The sequence below is a fragment of the Enoplosus armatus genome, chromosome 11, assembly GCF_043641665.1.
Source record: "Enoplosus armatus isolate fEnoArm2 chromosome 11, fEnoArm2.hap1, whole genome shotgun sequence".
NCBI lineage: Eukaryota > Metazoa > Chordata > Actinopteri > Centrarchiformes > Enoplosidae > Enoplosus > Enoplosus armatus.
Genome location: NC_092190.1, coordinates 22649284 through 22667649, shown reverse-complemented (window position 1 = coordinate 22667649; position 18366 = coordinate 22649284). Strand labels below are relative to the sequence as shown.

At 41.1% G+C, this 18366-nt stretch overlaps 1 protein-coding gene and 1 non-coding gene across 2 annotated transcripts in view; both read right to left on the bottom strand.

The window, feature by feature from the left end:
* The window catches only part of LOC139292693 (inactive dipeptidyl peptidase 10-like), a 107184-nt gene that overhangs the window by 20144 nt on the left and 68674 nt on the right, over nt 1-18366 (bottom strand). Inside the window, exons 3-5 of the mRNA XM_070915056.1 lie at nt 17897-17992; nt 9445-9539; nt 8923-8997 (exon numbers count right to left, since the gene is read on the bottom strand). Coding sequence (XP_070771157.1) covers nt 8923-8997; nt 9445-9539; nt 17897-17992 — 266 coding nt within the window. The remainder of the gene's footprint in view (nt 1-8922; nt 8998-9444; nt 9540-17896; nt 17993-18366) is intronic.
* Nucleotides 15349-15421, bottom strand: trnaf-gaa (transfer RNA phenylalanine (anticodon GAA)). The gene has a single exon. It is a non-coding gene; the product is annotated as a tRNA-Phe (tRNA).

Here is an 18366-nt window from a genome sequence, read left to right as displayed (position 1 = left end):
GATATTTCTAATTGGTGATTTGAAAGTAACAAGTCTGGCGAGCAGGAATGTGGCTCATTAACTCCCTTTCTGTTAACTCTCAGAGATCAACCCTCCTGAATGCTTTTGCAACGTATGATTGAATTAATTAGAGCTCTTTGCTTATTTTCATACTGCAACATCATCAACATGCATCTCCTAATGGATGAAAATAGATACTGTGTGACAGCTGCAACAATCAGCACCTCAACAATTATATAAGTGTCCCTGTTCAACTCGTGAAAAATGCCCTTTATAATCTGCACAGAAGGCTGCTGACCATAAAAAAAAAGAAGAAGATCTATGGAAACCTTTGACGCAGCAGTATAGTGCAGTGGAGAGCCAGCATGATTATGATGAATTCATAAGACAACTGGAGACAGTGGTTCAGCAGCAGGCCATTACTCTCCATAGATTCAGGCTGTCACTTTGATGATGAACACATCTGCTCCGTCCATCTCAGGAGGAGATAGCACCTCTAAAACTCCGCCGTCTCAATCCCATCAAGCCCACAGAGCTCATTTTCAAGCCTGCTTAGTTCACCGACACTGAGATGTTCCCGCCGCCATCGAATTATAGAATGAAACAGCGGGGAAGACAGTGTGTCTCCTGCGTCGGCAATGAAAAGCAGTACATTTCCTGTTGTAACTACTTCCATGAAACATAAAAGTCTCATGCAGTTTCTTCAGCATAACAAAGTCGCAGCTGCCCGTCTCTTTTCCAACAGAATCCGAGGGGAGCTGTAAAGAAAATGATCCGCAGACCAGCGTAGCTGCATGCGGTCAGCATGGAACTGTAGAGCATGCAAATGGAAGTGAGAATGAAGGATTAGTTTGTGAAAATCAAGTCCATCATTCAATGAGTTGTGTCTAGATAATAGAAGGAAGCAAATTGTTGTGAAAAGTAGAACATTTCCTTCTTAATGTTGATTTCAAACTCTTTGTAAGCACATTAATGCATTCATCTGCATTCGTTTGAGGATCAACAAAGAGGGAAGAATAAAGAGGCATAAAATACAGCTATATGATCACTGTTTTAATGTATGGGTTCGTTGCAAGTTAGGTAGTGTTTCTGTATTTCTTACAGAAGACAGAAAAGCTGTGATTACATTCACACAAACCGATGAGTAATTGGGTCTACAGTATATGTCATCACCACAGACGCACCGTGGGACTGCAGTGCAGAATACATCATTTCAAGCTGATTCAGACCTCCACTGATGCAAGAAGTACTTCAATTATCAAGGTGCCGCTGGCTGAGTTTACAGGAAAGTTGTTAGCCTGATTATTCAAGTGACCCAGATTTAGGTTTTTAAGTAGCGTGATACAGCAACAGGGACAGTCCTTGTTCAAAACGCCGTGCCATGGTTGGGCCTGTGTGGTGTCTGTCTGCCTTCCAGCTGTCAGTTCTGATTCTACGCCCCATGTTAATACCTCATTGGCATCCTGTTTCCATTTCTTTCTTGTGTTGTGCGCCTGCCTCTTTACATACTGTGGCTTAGCTCAACAACACTTAACTTATAACACGGGAGTCTTCTGATTAATTAGATGATGCTCTCGGTCAATGTTATGGCCGTCAGTAAAATTCACTTATTCACTTTGTTTCTGAGTCCCGTTCTTATCATCAGCTCAGTATGGTGGACGCTCATGAGCCTCAGCCAGTGTTACTCCTGGAAGAAGCCAGTCAGAGGCAGAAATCAGAGACGCAGAGAGTTCAGAACGCTCTGCCATTGTAATCCATCTAACTTTGACCCACAATGGAGAACGTCGCGCTGGCTGCTGGACGGAGATGCTCACAGAGAGACAAGGAATTTGACAAAGAATTTCCTACTGGAATTGTGAAAATCATTTTGGATCTTTCAATGCTGAAATTAACAACATAAGAAGAATCACAACAGCTCCCTTTGTGATCTTTTAGAGCCTCTGTCCCTTACAGATGGTAGCTTGCAAATGCCCTCTCTACGCTGCAATGTTAATGAGTTTGCCAGGATTGTGTGCACAGCCTGTTTCTATCTTTAGCTCCACACCTTGGAGGCCGCAGTCCCTTATCTCTGCTGCATGGTTGAATCACATATCTGCGATGAGATTAAAGGACACAAAGAGTTATTGATAGGCTTGATGTACGATTTGAGAATGGTGATTATTTTGTATAATATGTTGGAATACGGCTGCAGTGCTGCAGTAATCAATCTGAATATCTTTGAAAGGAAGATATTCTAAATTTCCACAGCAAACAATCAGCAGGATTTCTCTTATTGCAAGGTTTTCTATATGTCTTCATGTCTTCAATGCGAATGTGATGATGTTAGATGTGTGATCTGTGTCTGTAAGTACAGCTGAACTCTCCCACGTGACATTTAGTGGCCACTCGGAGATGGTTATTTACATAGATTGAAAAATGTACTAATTGTATTTGAGGAAGACGTCCAAAAAAAAACCCCAAAGAAACTGATGTCAAATGTTTCTCCACTCCTGCGTGCACCAGGCAGAATATTTACACTCATCATCTGCCCTGTGAAAATGAGTTCATCACAGTTACCATGCCATGCTTGTATTTGACAACCACAAAACCTTACAGCAAAGTGTGATGTGGCCCCAAAGCCACAATCCACAATCCCCACACATGCATCTACAGACGTGAATTTCAATCTTTTTCTTCTGTGACAATCACAATTACTGAATTTGTGAAGGGGCAACTTCTGAAATACAGATATTAATACTAGTATGCTGAAGCAACTTTTAAAAAATGCTCAATGAAGACTGAGAAAACCAGACAATTTCATAGACAATAATACTAGAATACACATTGCTTCATGTAGATAATTGACAAAAATTGATTTATTACTGAAATATGTTTCAAGGTCCAGTCGGTCCACCACGTTGGTCCTAACTGAACAACCTCAACAGCTATTGGATGGATTACCATGACGTTTTATAGATATTTGGTGATCCCCTGACTTTTCCTTTAGTGCCACCAGCAGGTTAACATTTGTGGTTTTGAGTGAAACGTCTTGACAACTATTCAGTACTGGTGTTCATGTTCCCCTCGGGATAGGACTGAAATAACTGTGGTGATTCTAGCGCCATCATCTGGCCAAAATGACTTTGGCTTATGAGCAAATGCCTGCAAAAGACATTCCCATCGGCCTCTGCTGCTAGGACAATGATCATGGTAAACATTATACCTGCAGACAACAGCATGCTATCATTGTCATTTTGAGCATGTTAGGTAGAGTTGAACTACCTTCAATTGAAACCCTGGGAAAGTAGCACAGCACTACTTTGATTAAATTGTATAAGGGACACATCCTGCTTGCTTCTTTTCTTTCAGTCTAATGATGATTAAAAACACATGCATGAGGCTCGAGATATTGAAAACTCTTCCTCTACTGTAAGAATCTGCACACGACAATGGACAAAACTGAAATAGTGAAATTGTAAAGTGCTCAGCAGACGAGCACCAGCCCATACAGAGCTGATCGCTCTGATAATCGTGTCTGAGCGCATTCCCTCAACACACACAAACAGTCCTCCATGTCATCGCCAACACTCTGTAAACACCGTGTTAAATTGTGCAGCAAACCTGGAGTGTCTGGGCCTCAACACAAAGCTCGGTGTTTGTTTTGTGATATTGCCATTTTAGAGCAAGAAATGCTGGGATTGTTGGGAGCTCAAAGTGCTGATCCTCAACTAGGCCACACCATTGAGATGCGATTTCTTTTTTTGGCCAACCAAGGAATCGCAATAGAGGATATGCATTAACATATTTGTTTTGTTTTTATAATATTTTCCCTCCCGCTTCACTGAGGGGCATAACAACCTTGCTATGGCTGCTATGAATGGGTAAAAGGAAGCAAAACAATGATCTCAACAGCATACTAAAACTCAGTAATCTGGGGATGTGGGAAAAAGAAACTGCGATTGTCCAATCACAGCTTTGAAATCATAATTTGGCACAGCAGACCCGTCAAGTTTTGGTTGTAGTAAGAGAGATACTTCATATCTCAAACACAGAAGAGCAAAAGTTAAATGGAATGGATAAAACCTAGTGTTATAATATTTTGTGGGGTCACACACGACGTTACTAAAAGCCCCATTGAGGAAAAGGCACGTTCACCCTTTCAGAGCCAAGAAGCCACTATTCCAAGGATTAAGCGCCTCTTAGCATTAGCGCCTCTGTCCTGCTCTTTATTGGATTTGGGGAAGTTCCAACTCGGCCAAACTTGACACCTGAGATGGCGCTTCTTTGCTGCTTCTTCACTCCCATGTCTTCTACATGAATCATCAACTGGTCAGGATGCTGCTACAGCTTTAGCCCTTTTAGCATTATAACATTATAGCACTTTTACGGGGTTCTCGTTTAAAAAGAGTCAGCTGGAAAAGTGATTCCAGCAAACTCACTTTGTGTTAATTAATGAGCTAGCTACAGCTGGTAAAATATGCCAGCATTCGTCATCATTTAAACGATCCACATTGAAGCTTGGCAGCTAGAAACGAGAAGCCCGTTTACTTCGGTGTGAAATCGAAGAGCGACAGACTGGCATAGCAACTGTAACTTAGCAAACGAGTAAATTGAGTTTGACTTGATCGGGAACAATAGGGGACAGCAGCGGGTCATGATGGGATGGCTAAATTAAGGGTCTGTTGTCTAGTGGGCACTTGGCCTTGGCTGCTGGGAGCAAAGAGTGGCAGCCAACCCCATCCAAGACACTCGGTGCAGTGATGCAGTTATTTTTATGCTGTTGCCAGCTCGTCTCATAAGCCAGCCGAACCTCACCCATGAGCCTTGGCTGGCTTGAGGGTGCAGTCTAAGAGTCTAGTGCTAGCAGCCTGGGAGTGTGGCTGTGTGTCGCAGCAGAGAGGGTCAGAGTTTCTTCAAGGATAAGCCGAAAGAAACAACCAATGCTGGAAGTAGTTGTGTAGTTACTACGGTTAGCGAGGCAGTTGAGGTTCATTGTTTTGATTGCTTTAGACTGTTGACTGTTGCTGACCTTTTCTACCTGTGCAAGTGGAGCCACTTTTGATTGTTTTTACAATACGTTCGGATATTAAAAAACTATTTTAATCAAGCATGATTGTTTAAAAAGAAAGTGTTTTTCTTCACAATAGCTTAGTGTTTGTGTGATGATGGCATTGATAGAGCTCGCATACATTGATGTAATATACTGTATAAAATCCCTTCTAAATAGTGTGAAATCACACATGAGTCATGGCACATTGGTCAGCAACTCCTTGTTCAACAACTGGTATCATTTGCAATCGTATCATTATCATTATTTTTACTTCAGCCGAATTACAACCATTGAAGAAATATATTGGGTCAAAAAGCTCTTTGATCCACTTATAATCCGCATTACGTCCAGCAATTCAAAACATAAATGCAATCTTCTCATTAAGGCATTTATTATCACGCCATGGTCGACTGTGTACGCAAACACTCATACTGTACACCCTTCTTTCTGATGTCAGTGTCAGCAGGTGGTCTTCACTACCAGCATACTAAAACCATACAACTGCTAAATGCTGCTACCATAATAATCTTCTTAATTGTGAGATCAGCATTTAGTAAACAGGTAAAGCAAGTGAATATAATAATAAATCAGCTGATATCCACATCAATAATTCATATAATGGAGAACTTGTCTTGTGTCTTCTTGAGCTTGATGAAAATATAAAAGGTAGACAAAGACATGACAATAGTATCATAATGTTGGACTGCATTGAACAGGTATTATTGTGTTCATCCCCTGTGCCATCTGTCATTGTGCTCATTGCCTGAGTGCAAGGGAAGACTGTACCCCCTCCCTCTCTCATTGTGAAACATCCAATGCTCTCCAAGGCCTGAGAGACTTCCCCCCCTAACACATATCAACACTCATAGTTTTGGCATCATTTTGTGCACAGGTGAACACTCTTTTTCAAGCACACGCCTTCTGGAATGAAATGCACCGGCACACCAGCTCACTTTGCTTTGCTTTTGACTCCGCTATAGTGCGCTTCATCGAAAGCATCAAGTGGAACAGATGTGCATGTTTTAATTTAAGATGCAAGTCCTATTTTACCTCCAACAGGACATTCTGTAGCTAACTGGGTAGCAGATAGAGAAAATATATATATATATCATTTTCCAACCAAGCGAATATCTGTGGATGTAAAATATTCTTGGACTTTCAAAGGCTACTGATTTCCTAAAATGTTTTTCTCGTAAACAGAGTTGATACTGGGCACACTTGGATCCATACGAACCCAAGACCCTTGGCAGTAATTTTGTCCGATCCTCCTCGGGTCATGGATCGGGTCTCTGTTCCTCAGAATCAAGTGGACCTGTGAAAACCTCTAATTTGGACAGATGTTCGAGCTGAATTTGAACCATCTTTTTTTGTTAAATTCTTCTGAAAACTCAGACACATTTGCAGTTTTGAGCAGTGAACTTTCCTTTTCTCTCTATAATGATGCCACGGCATCGTCATGCGCACATTGGAATAATAGATCTAAAGGTATCTTACATGACCAAGAAAACAGGTTTCTACAGCAGAGACCGACATGTGTTTCTCCCTTACCCTAATTAAGAAAACAAGGTTTCTCATTGTGCAGAAAGCCAACAACAACACGGTGCCTGTAAACACATTGACCGTGTTCGAAATCGTACACTAACATACTATTCATACCACGCATGACGTAAAATTGAGTATGTACTGCGTTTCATCCAGATAGTATGTGAGAAATACCTGAATTCATTCTAGATTTACAAGAATTTCCGAGTATGCGACATGATCTTACTGGACATACTCAACTGCCCCAAGATGCATTGCGTCTCTTCAGACTGTGTTAGGATGGTAAAATAATAACAAAGGATGGAGAGTGAACGTAAAACAGAAGCTACGCAGGACCCAGGAGGTTAGTAATGTATTGTAGAAAAAATATTGAACCTTCAAATATTTAATAATAATTCTATTATACAATTTAAATATAATTTGCCTTAAAATTATACTGGACTCTGTTAAATTTAGTGGAAGAGGTTATGTTGATTTACACTGGCGTGTTGCTTCAGTACTTCAGTGTGAACAGTCTGCTGGTAATGGCATACTTAAGCGTTAATTTAATACGCAGTACATACCGAGTGAGTACGTAGTACGCAATATGTTAGCATGCGATTTTGCAGGAAATTAATTATAAATACAGGCGCAGAAGTGAATGTGAACAACCAGGTAAAGCAGACAAACGTGGTCTTAATAAGACTCTTTCACTGTCCACTTCCTGGTCCACATACGTCTGCTTATTCCTGACAGAATGAGTGTAATGCAGTAAATGTTGTTCCTCTACATATGGACAAAAACCCTTGTTTCAACAGCATGATCTTTCCTCACAGAAGATTCACCAGCACGAGGACATACAGATAAAACAACTTGCACAACCACAACAACAACATCATCATCATACTCAACAGACTAGTGTATTTTTGGATTATTTCTCTTCTATGTTTTATACTCAGATACAACAAAAAGGCATTGTGAAGACAAGTATGTCTAGAAGCAATGGAAGGTAGTAGAGTTCAAAACACAATGAATGCTTTAGGAGTAGAAATGAGAGAGAAAATAAATGCTTACCAGACAAGCAAAAGGTCAAGGTCAATGTGTCCTGCAGTCGATGTCACAACCTCTAACAGCTGCCATACTGGCAAGCAGACATTGTGCTATTCTAGGTACACTGTATACAGTAGATGCATTATTACTGACGTACTGACGGAAATTTCCACCATGCCAAACACACATTATGAAAAACCAAATCCAATGTTACACTCATTGTATTCTTTTCAACAAATACCACGAGAACTGTGAATATCAGCAGTTGAAAGGGGTGTGGTGGTTCAGAAAATATGGGCTACTGATGAAAATACTAATCAAAGTGAACAGAATCAATTAAAATGTATTTCACACAAGATGGCATGTGTCATCACTGATCCTTATTTAAATATGCTGAACAGCACAGCTGGCTGGTGTTTAGTAAAGGACATGGTGATAGTCTATGTTTTTCTTTAAGTTGCATTAAAAGACCACAACCAGCAATAGATTGCTCCTACTAACAAGTACTGTGTATGTATCCAAAGCTGGATGTATTTATTTACTCTTTAGAGCACCGCTGTTGTCCAGAAATGGTCCAATTTAACGCATCAATGATTCGCACTGTTGCACGGATTTTATTTTCCTCGCTCACCGTTGCGGACGGGGGTAAATATGCGAAACATATTTGAAAGCTCATAGTGAAACTGGGGGCAGTGATCGATCATTACGTCTGGAAGAATAAAGATAGCAGGGGTTTGCATAGTGACACACGTCACATGTGCGTGTCTCAGAGTTGTTAAAGTGGAAGTGCATCTTTTCTGTGAAACGGAGGCGTGACAGATGTCAACAAAGCTTTCTGTTTAGATTGCCCCGTAGGCTAACCCCTGGCCCACGGTAGAAGTTCTGAAAAGTAGAGTATCACTCGGCACAAACAGCGACATGTGAACCTCCGTCACTGACTGACTACAATACAGACGCTATCAAGAGTAAAAACATTCCTTTTCATTGAAACACAGAGACAGACACTTACAATATCCCATGGAAAAACTGAGGCCAAAGCAGTTCAAGTGCAAAGTCTTAACACGTTTTATAGTTATGTTTTAACACATATTAATACTTGCATATTTCATAGCCCACAAGGTTATTGTAGCATGTGTTTGTGAACTGCTCCTGTTTCTCGCAAATAAATATTTTCTGAAACGTGAGCCCTCGTGCGGGATCGATGTTGCCTTTAACTCACTGATAACTCCATGCTGGTCTCAAATGTAAACCTCCAGTATCAGCAGCCCGGGCCAAACACCAGGGTCAGAATCTATGCAACCAGAATATTAAGAGGTTCTCACCTGCTTGACATCATATCCCAGAAGAACAAAGTTCAGATCTGGAGAAACTGCAAACTTTGAGGCCTTAAAAGTTGCCTGTGGGTAGAACAAGACATGGATGAGATCTTTATCTCACGACAAACCATTTTTTACATTCAACGTTCTAAAACTAATAATACTTCACAGATGCACTTGTCAAACAGTCGTGGTCTTGATGCAACCCCCAGAAACATTCTGACAAAGTGAGATCAGTGTAAAAAGCAGTGTCAGAATACCTGCTGAGGGCATAGTGTGTGGGTTGCCACAGCAACAATGAGTCATGATGCTCATAAAATGAAACTAAAATTGAAACTAAAATTCTCCAGGGATTAAAAAGAATGTGACATAATTCATTAAGCCATGCAATATTCTTTAAAATATATATTTTATATTTTTTTGTTGACACTGTGTACAGCTTTGTGAACACCAATGGAAGTGAGTGACATTATCTAAAAGCACTGGAAGAATTCACACGTTTGAAGAAAGACGGTAGCTGACACTTACAAATGTTGTGTTTTTCAGCAGGAGCTCCGTCTCGTTGCTGTCTGTCTTGACTTTCAAAATGTCTCCATCCCAGCTCCGAAAGATGATTTCATCATCTACAGACAGAAACAGGCATGCTCAAAGTGTTGCATGTCATTTTCTTTTCTTTTAAGAAATGCGTTGAAAGGGTTTGATTAAGCAACTCAGCTAACGGACGGAAACAACTGGTACGAGGTAACCAGCTTTCCACATTTGAGGTTCCACATAGAGACTTGGCTTCAAATTCCAGAGTAAATTGGTAAAAGTCGTGTTTCTGGATGTCAGAGCAGGTCGAAGTTTACAAATGGGCTTCCTTTTTTTTCCTCACCAATTTCTAAACCTGCAAAACATAATTCAGTCTGCTGGAAAACTGGGATTCGCTGACAAGAGAAGTAGCAGTAAGGCCGTCTCCACACATGATAAGGGACTGCAGTCACCTCCGTCAACTTTAAACCATACACAAGAGCATGCGTTGCCGTGGCAACCTCAGCCACATGGATTTGCTGTCAAGTGGTGCTCAAAGTTTGCATTATTTATGTGGCCACTGGATGTAATTAGCATATAATTGAAAATCCCCTACCATTGCTAGTGTCCATGTCAGGCGGCAGTCAGAATAAATACTGATGTGTTTTGTGCTAATTCAATACATCATGTGTACTTACAGTGTGTATAGATTTGTATAGATGCTTTAGGCTTCTTGGTCGTCTGTTTGTGGTTTGAAAGTTGAGCAGCGAGCAGTGTTCAGATCAGTTTTAGCAGCGGGATTAAATATCCAAACATTACCACGGTAGCACTGCTATCATCCAATGTTTTCAAACTCCCGATTGTGTTCAATGACAACATATTTGAATGGTTATTCATTTTGTACACACATGGTTCCTAGATGATGAACCCTACTGACTGTGGTGATCCCCTGACTTCACGGTGGGTCGAGCAGGTTGACATTTGCGGTTGTGAGTGAAATGTCTCCACAACTATTGGATGGATTGTCATGACATTTGGTAGTCACATTCATGTCCCCCTCAGGATGAAGTGTACTCTCTTTGATGATGCCTTTATTTCTCATCTAGCTCCATCATCAGGTCAAAATGTCAACTGACCCATTGTTTTATAACCAAACACCTGCAAAACTAATGACATTCCCATTAGCCTCAGCTGGGCTTTGGGTTTAGCAGTAATTAGCACATGTTAACACACTGCTGCTGTTAACAGCACTGTCATCCCTTGTTTTATACATATATATGTGTATTTCTACACTATCTGTGCATGACAACTAGAGTACGGTAAAGGTAACTAAACAGCAATGTTAGAATGTCAGAATACTGCGTCCAGCAGGACAGCTGGAGGTGTTACTCAACCCTTCCACCAACTTCTACAACCTCACTTTCTGAGTCGCTACACAAAGGGGAACACTACTTTCTGCACGGGCACTTGGGTGTTGGCATGTAAATGTTGCACCCAGAATCACCAGCATGAACGTGATTCTTAGGGATGTTGAGTATCATCGGTCCCTCCGTAGGGAAACAAGTCGGCCAAAAGGAATCCCTCTGCTGATCATATCGACAGCCTACATCGAAGATATTTGGGAGGGGTTAAATAGGTCCAAAATGACTCAGGACACAACATGTAAGAAAGTGATTAGGTGACGGATAGGCGCCCCTGAGAACAGCTTTTGACAAGAGAGGAAAACAACAACAGCAACGGCTCATTTAGGAGGTTCTGTCTAAGACAACCCAGCTCAATGAGATTACACTTTAACTTTCAACAATGGAAACAATGACAGGAGTGTCTGCAATAACTCCAGTATAATCCCAAACCAAAACTGCAGTCCAGGGAGGCCTGAATTCTATTAATGCATTTGACAGGCCTAAATCATTTCAAGGTCCCCATCTCATGTAAATGTCAATGAATAAGCTCTGAGGCATCAATCTCAGGCAAGGAGTGCTATAGAGTAGCAAACACTCAAAACACTTTGAGTGTAATGACAGGAAAATAAATATGAAAGACAGATGGATTGCTTGTGTTCAACTCGCGAGGAAATCCTCAAAAGGGCTCTTGTCATTCAGAAACCCTCACCCACGGTACAACAAACCTCAGTCCTTTCTGCATATTTTATATGCCGTGCATGTATCAAATCAATGGTTATATAAAACAGCACAAGTAATTGGAAAATGGGGCCACTGTCCTCCTGAGTTGACAACAGTTCCATCAATAAAGGCTCACAGGATAAAGGTGACACGCAATCTCAGCTGTGATTAAAGGTGTCCCAGATTTTAAATGACTTGCCACTGTTTTGTAGGGCCAAGAATTAAAGGAAATCCCCCGTTGTGCCGCTGTTGGCACTGTTACCCAACTGATAAATTACACACCTCTAGCCATTGAACTTGATATTGGGGTGTGAAGAAAATAGCCAAGTTTGACAATGAAGTATCAGTTAAAACACCAGACACGGTTTTCATTGTTGACATTGTGGGTTCAGGATGCATAGTGATTTTTAATGTTAAGGCATTAAATAAGTGGGCGTTTTACCCTAATGTTGCACTTCAATATTTCACACGAGGATCAGTTTATGTGTCATAGGGAACACTATCCAGCCTGTGGAAACAGTATAATGCATAATGTCTTCTGTGGTTCTGGAGGGCCATAACCCCAGATGATGTCATTAGGGTTATCTCAGTTTGGGTTTGGTGACAACAAATCTTTAAGGTAAAGCTTGTGTTACAAACTGGGCCCATGGAGTTTGAAAGACATGGGCAAGTACCAGGCAGGCAGAAGCTAATAAAAAGATGCTATTGAGTTTCACGGTGAGAATTGTAGGATTGTAAGAACCCTGAGAGAACATGTGCCTACCAGCTAGTCGATGTCATCACTACGATTATTAAGTTTTAGCTCTGTTTTGGTCTCCACTGATATCTGAGAGAAGTCTCTGGCTCTGTAGCTGCTGAATGCTGCACTATGTTCACCAGCTAGTCACTAACTTTGTCTGTCTGCTGCTCGGTGCTGGGCAGGTAGTGTACAGTAGGTTCATCAGAGCGCTTTGAGGGAAACGGCTGCCAAAGACAAGGTTAATGATGGCGATATGATCCAAAATAGACTAAAGTGACGCCTTTCACATCACACATATTGATTGTTAATATAAATAACTCTGATTAGTGCAGCTTTAAGTGAAAGAAAAATTAATGCTTTCTAGAATGCACTTTAAAAGTACAAAAAAAATATAATTCCACCTCTGCTTTGGCAACATGGATGCACTCCTCTCACCCTGTATGTACCCATTATTGTAGCTGATACTGTGTATTACGGCTGAAACACACTGGAATAATAACGCTGTCAGGTAAGCTGTGGAAAAACACCAGTTGGTTGGTGGCATGTTTCAAAAACTGAGTACTGTGAGGTTTGGAGGCCAGCTGTGTCCTGCTGAGTCATTGTATTGAACAATAGCCCTGTCAACAGATAAAATATGATTATTTTGCGCTTCGGAGCAATACAAGTTTGACTTGTTGCACCTTTGAGATCCAAACAGACCCAGTAATGAGTGAGCAGAGGCTCAAAGGGCAGCCAGGCTCTTAAAGAGGAGCCCGTGGCCAAGTGATTATCGTGTGTTTCAAGAACATGGTGAGGCAGCTGAAAACTGACCCTGATGGTCAGTTTTATGTTCGTCATTCCATTTTCACATTTTATGGTAATGTTTTCATTTGTTTTTTTGTTCGTCTTCCTCCTATATATTGTCATTATGCACCCTTATGTGACAGCAGCAAATCAGTAACAGGATTCTTTTGGAGCCTGGACACTGGATTGACTTAGCATTTTATTGTGGAGCAGCTGTTGTGGGGCTGGCATTAATACATAAATGGCACTGCGGTCCATGGAGAGGGCTGAGGTGTCGTCTGTGGTGAGGAAGCAGGTGTTCAAATGCACTTTAAGAGCCTTCATTAAGCCAGGGGCCTCTCTCAAACACACAAAGAGCCACTAATTGAGCAGATAGTCAAAATTAGGTCTAATACATCAACATTTTGTCAAAATGTGTTTGATAGAAACGCAGGATGTTGTTTTAAATTTTAAAGGTCGATCTGAACAAATGTAATCTACAGCATAGTCCCAGTCATGTTTTCAGAATTAGAAACAGAAATACTTTATTGATCCCCCGGGGGGAATTGTACAGTACTGGTGCTCCCATTCAAGAGTAGAAAGCAGCATGAATTTAGAAATAAAAGTATGTATAAAATATAAGAATGAGAAATAAGAGAAATAAAAATATACACATTTACAATATTTAAGTGAAAAATAAAAGTAAAAAACATATACAACAGCAATGTATATGTATGTCTATATATATGTATGTATGTATGTGTGTGTTGCACTAGAAGCAGGTCCAGATTTCCAGTCTCTTCCTGAGTGTCTGAATGATCTCCTGTGTCTCTCTGTTGTACATTTGGGAGGAATGAGTCTCCCACTGAAGCTGCTCTTGTGTCCGACCAGTACGTCATGGAGAGGATGTGAGACGTTGTCCAAGATGACCCGCAGCTTGGACAGCATCCTCCTCTCTGACACCACCGTCAGAGAGTCCAGCTCCACCCCCACAACGTCACTGGCCTTGTGGATCAGTTTATTGAGTCTGTTGGAGTCCGCCACCCTCAGCCTGCTGCCCCAGCATGCAACAGCATAGAGGATAGCACTGGCCACCACAGACTCATAAAACATCCTCAGCATAGTCCGGCAGATGTTGAAGGACCTCAGCCGCCTCAGAAAATAGAGACGGCTCTGGCCCTTCCTGTAGAGGGCATTCGTGTTCTTTACCCAGTCCAGTTTATTGTCAATGTGGACTCCCAGGTCCTTGTAATCCTCTACAATGTCCACACTGACCTCCTGGATGGAAACAGGGGTCATCGGCACCTTGGTCCTCCTCAGATCCACAGTCAGCTCCTTTGTCTTTGTCACGTTGAGCTGCAGGTGGTTCTGCTCGCACCATGTGACAAAGTTCTCCACAGCAGCCCTGTACTCCTCCTCATCACCTTTGCTGATACATCCAACTATTGCTGAGTCATCAGAAACCTTCTGAAGATGGCAGGTCTCTGTGCAGTAGCTGAAGTCCGTGGTGTAGACGGTGAAGAGGGAGGGAGGGAGGGAGGACAGTCCCCTGCGGGGCCCCGGTGTTGCTGACCACTCTGTCTGACACACAGTGTTGTAAGCGCACATACTGTGGTCTGCCAGTCAGGTAGTTTCCACTCCAGCTTCCTCCTGTACTTCTCCTTGGCCTCCCTGATCTTCACCTTCAGTTCCCTCTGGATCGTTCTCACCTCGTCTCTGTTGCCAGATCTGAAGGCCCTCTTCTTTTTGTTCAGTATGGCCTTGATGTCCTTTGTCACCCATGGCTTGTTGTTAGAATAACAATGGACAGTCCTTGCTGGGAAAGTGGAGTCCACACAGAAGTTGATGTAGTCCGTGATGCACTCTGTGAGCCCATCAATGTCCTCTCCATGCGGCTCACAGAGCGCCTGCCAGTCAGTCACCTCAAAACATCCCTGAAGTGTCTCATAAGCCTCCTCTGACCATCTCCTCACTGTCCTCGTGGTTGCAGGCTTCACCAGAGGCACATAACAGGGGTTGAGGTGCACTAGGTTGTGGTCTGACCTACCCAGAGGGGGTATGATCTGGTCTCCAAGCCGGCCGGCTTCAGAGCGATCAGCTGATCTCTGGAGTAAACAATGCGGCCCAGAAGTTCGATGTTTGAATGAAAGTAATTCCAGACTGAAAAGTACCAGAACTCTCGCAACTTCAAAAGTCAGTACTTTAAAAAGTACTGAGTTAAATAAAAGGAATAAAGGAGAAAAGAGACAGGGGCATCTGTAACAGGCTGCATGCACATATTGAAGAAGTACCACCTGCTGCCGAAACCCGGGATCGAACCAGGGACCTTTAGATCTTCAGTCTAACGCTCTCCCAACTGAGCTATGTCAGCTTATTTCAGCCTTGTTAAAACAATAAATAGAGATTTTTCATGAAACAAGTGATCATTTTGAAACAAGGCAGATTTGAATATATGACCAAGAAAGTGTGATTTGTTTTCACATTGTACTTTAATGGCCTCTTCCCTGCTTCAGCTTTCAGCTTCTTTTAGCCCAGCACCAGCAACAGCAGACAAACAAAGTTAGCAACTATCTGGTGAACATAATGGAGCATTTAGCAGCTAAAGATTAGATATTACAGTGAATTGAATTAATTTGAACTGTAAAAGAAATATATAACCATTCCCATACCAATAACAACGGGTCAAGGCAACTTTTACTGACAGTATTCTCTGTTGTGCTGAACGAGTCATTGAGTTTTCATTGCCCTTCATATATTTCAAGAATAACTTGAGAAGAGTTTTTTTATTTTTGAAGCAAACCTTTTGCCAACTATTGTACAATAAAATAACTTTCCTAAGATCACTCAAGGACTTTTGCTCCAGTGTATGTGAGACTGGCAGCATTTGAGAGGAGTAGGTAGATTTGCAAGGACGGGCTTTCAGAAGAAGGAAGGTTCAGACAGCTTGACAGTACCAATACTAACAGCTCTACTTCAACCATTCACCAGAGAGCCATAAAAGAGGAGGACTATGTCCTTATGAAAAGTGGTAATTAATGTGTTATTCATGGTGTCTGCAGGAAAAGAGTCTCTTGGATGAGCTTCTCAAGGGAAACAAAGAAAACATCCCTTCAGGGTTTCATTTCCAATTGTTGACTGTGATCCAACATGGATACACACTGCCCCGTCATCTGTCATCAGACAGACAGACATCTGACCCTTTGAGCTTAATATGTCCTGCCCTGATCAGAAACAGAGTCAAGCAGCATTCATTAACATGGCAAAGGGTCAGGGTCTTGGTTTTATACAGTCTGCATTGACTTGTTAACATTTAATCCAAACCATGATCCTTCCCTGACCTAAACAAAGTGTTTGTTGCCTAAGCTAGCCACTAGAGACCAGGATGTGAACCCTGGTCTCTAGTGGCTGGCTTTTATCACAGTGTAATTAGGGAAAACAATTTAGTAATATATATATTTAATTATGTATAAATGTAATTTAAGAGTTGCTTGTGTTGTTTATGACTCTATGACTGTAGGACAAGATAGTCATTTTTCATGTGGGAGAACTCTCATTTCAGACCAAAAGCTTTCATGCATTTATAATCCAAAGTTCAACGTTACCTAAATTCATATTCACATTTACGAGCCACATTCATCTGTTCAATTCTGTCAGTTGGTTGGTTGGTCCATTACTTTTGTCCAGAATGAAATATTCAAATAACTATTGGATGGATTGCCATGACATTTTGACATTCATGTTCCCCAGAGGATGGATCCTACTGACTTTTATCCAGCAGCACCATTACAGGATGTTTTTACTTAACCAGTGAAGTATCTATCTACAAGATGGACATTCATGGTTTCCAGATGATGTGTCCTAATGACTTTGATGACCCCTTTCTAGTGCCACCATAAGGTTGGCATTTGCATTTCTTGGTGAAATGGCTCAACTACTGTTGGATGGATTGTCATAAAATTTGCTCCCCACATGATGACCTGTGATACCTTCAGCACCATTATCAAGTCAACATAAAATGTGTCCAATACTTTGGTTTATGGCCAGTGCTAATTAGGAAATGTTAGCATGCTAACATGCTAAACTAAGATGGTGAACGTAGTTAACATTACAACTGCCAAACATCAGCTTGTTCAAATTGTCACTGTGACCATGTTAGCATGCTGATGTTAGCTGATGTTTAGCTCAAAAGCCTTCCTGTTTGTCTAAAGCAATCATATATTGTTTCCTTCGAAGACGGAATAACTAATGAAAAGAAAACATCAGTTTTCGAGTTTGGGCCTCAAAATTAGCAGTACGAGTTTGGCTCAGTTGTGTCATAATGTTGTGGGTTCAGACAGTATTTAGTCTCAGTCTCATGTAGCCACAGACTCACTTTAAAGTCTTAAATTGTTATGTTCTGTATTTTTGTTTGTACTGTGGACTTTTTCTTTACCTTGTCATTGCTGTATGTCACTTTGTGACAAGGTCGGCATCACAACTCCCATGTTTTATAACTCTCAACACAACCAATGAGGTCATTTTCTATCTTTAGATATGTTCTACTGTGACAGAAACACCAGTCTGATAAGCAGAGAGCTTGTATAATTGTTTCATTGCTCCACTAGGACAAACAAAAGAGAGGGTGAAACAGAGTGACCAAAACATTTCAGTTGTATCTCTTTGTCCATACCTATCAACAATATCAACCATACTTTAACCATGCTTTCTTTACTATGACCAGAGTATCTGACTGAATGTAATCTGGAAACTGCATGTCAAAGCATGCTCAATGCATGTAACAGAAAAGTTTATATATAATTTCAGAACTATTTGCAGCTATTTGAACTTTGGTTTCTGATGTACTTACCACTGATCCACTTTGCATCAGGGTCATGTATTTGGAAGTTTCTCTGAAAGAGGTCATCCAGTGTCAACTGTGAACCGAAGAGTTTACCACCATCATCTACAGGAAAGTAAAAAAACAAAACAAAACACATTTAATATACTGTCAACAATTAATCAGCTGTCAAAACAAAATACAGCTAGTTTAACAAAAACCACAATCGGTGAAAATTATGAAACTACAACAGCAAAATCCTGCTTTTACATTAATGCATTAGGAATAACACAATGATATAATATATATATATATATATATTTACAGTCACCGAGTCTCTGCATTTAGTTTCACTTTTTATACTTTCAATACATTTTCCTGATTATACCTACATACCTTTACTTACTTGCCTTTTATTTAACAGAGTATTGTGACAGTATAGTATTAGTACCTGTACTTAATCTGACGGGCAAACTGTGAAAATATACTGATGTAATATT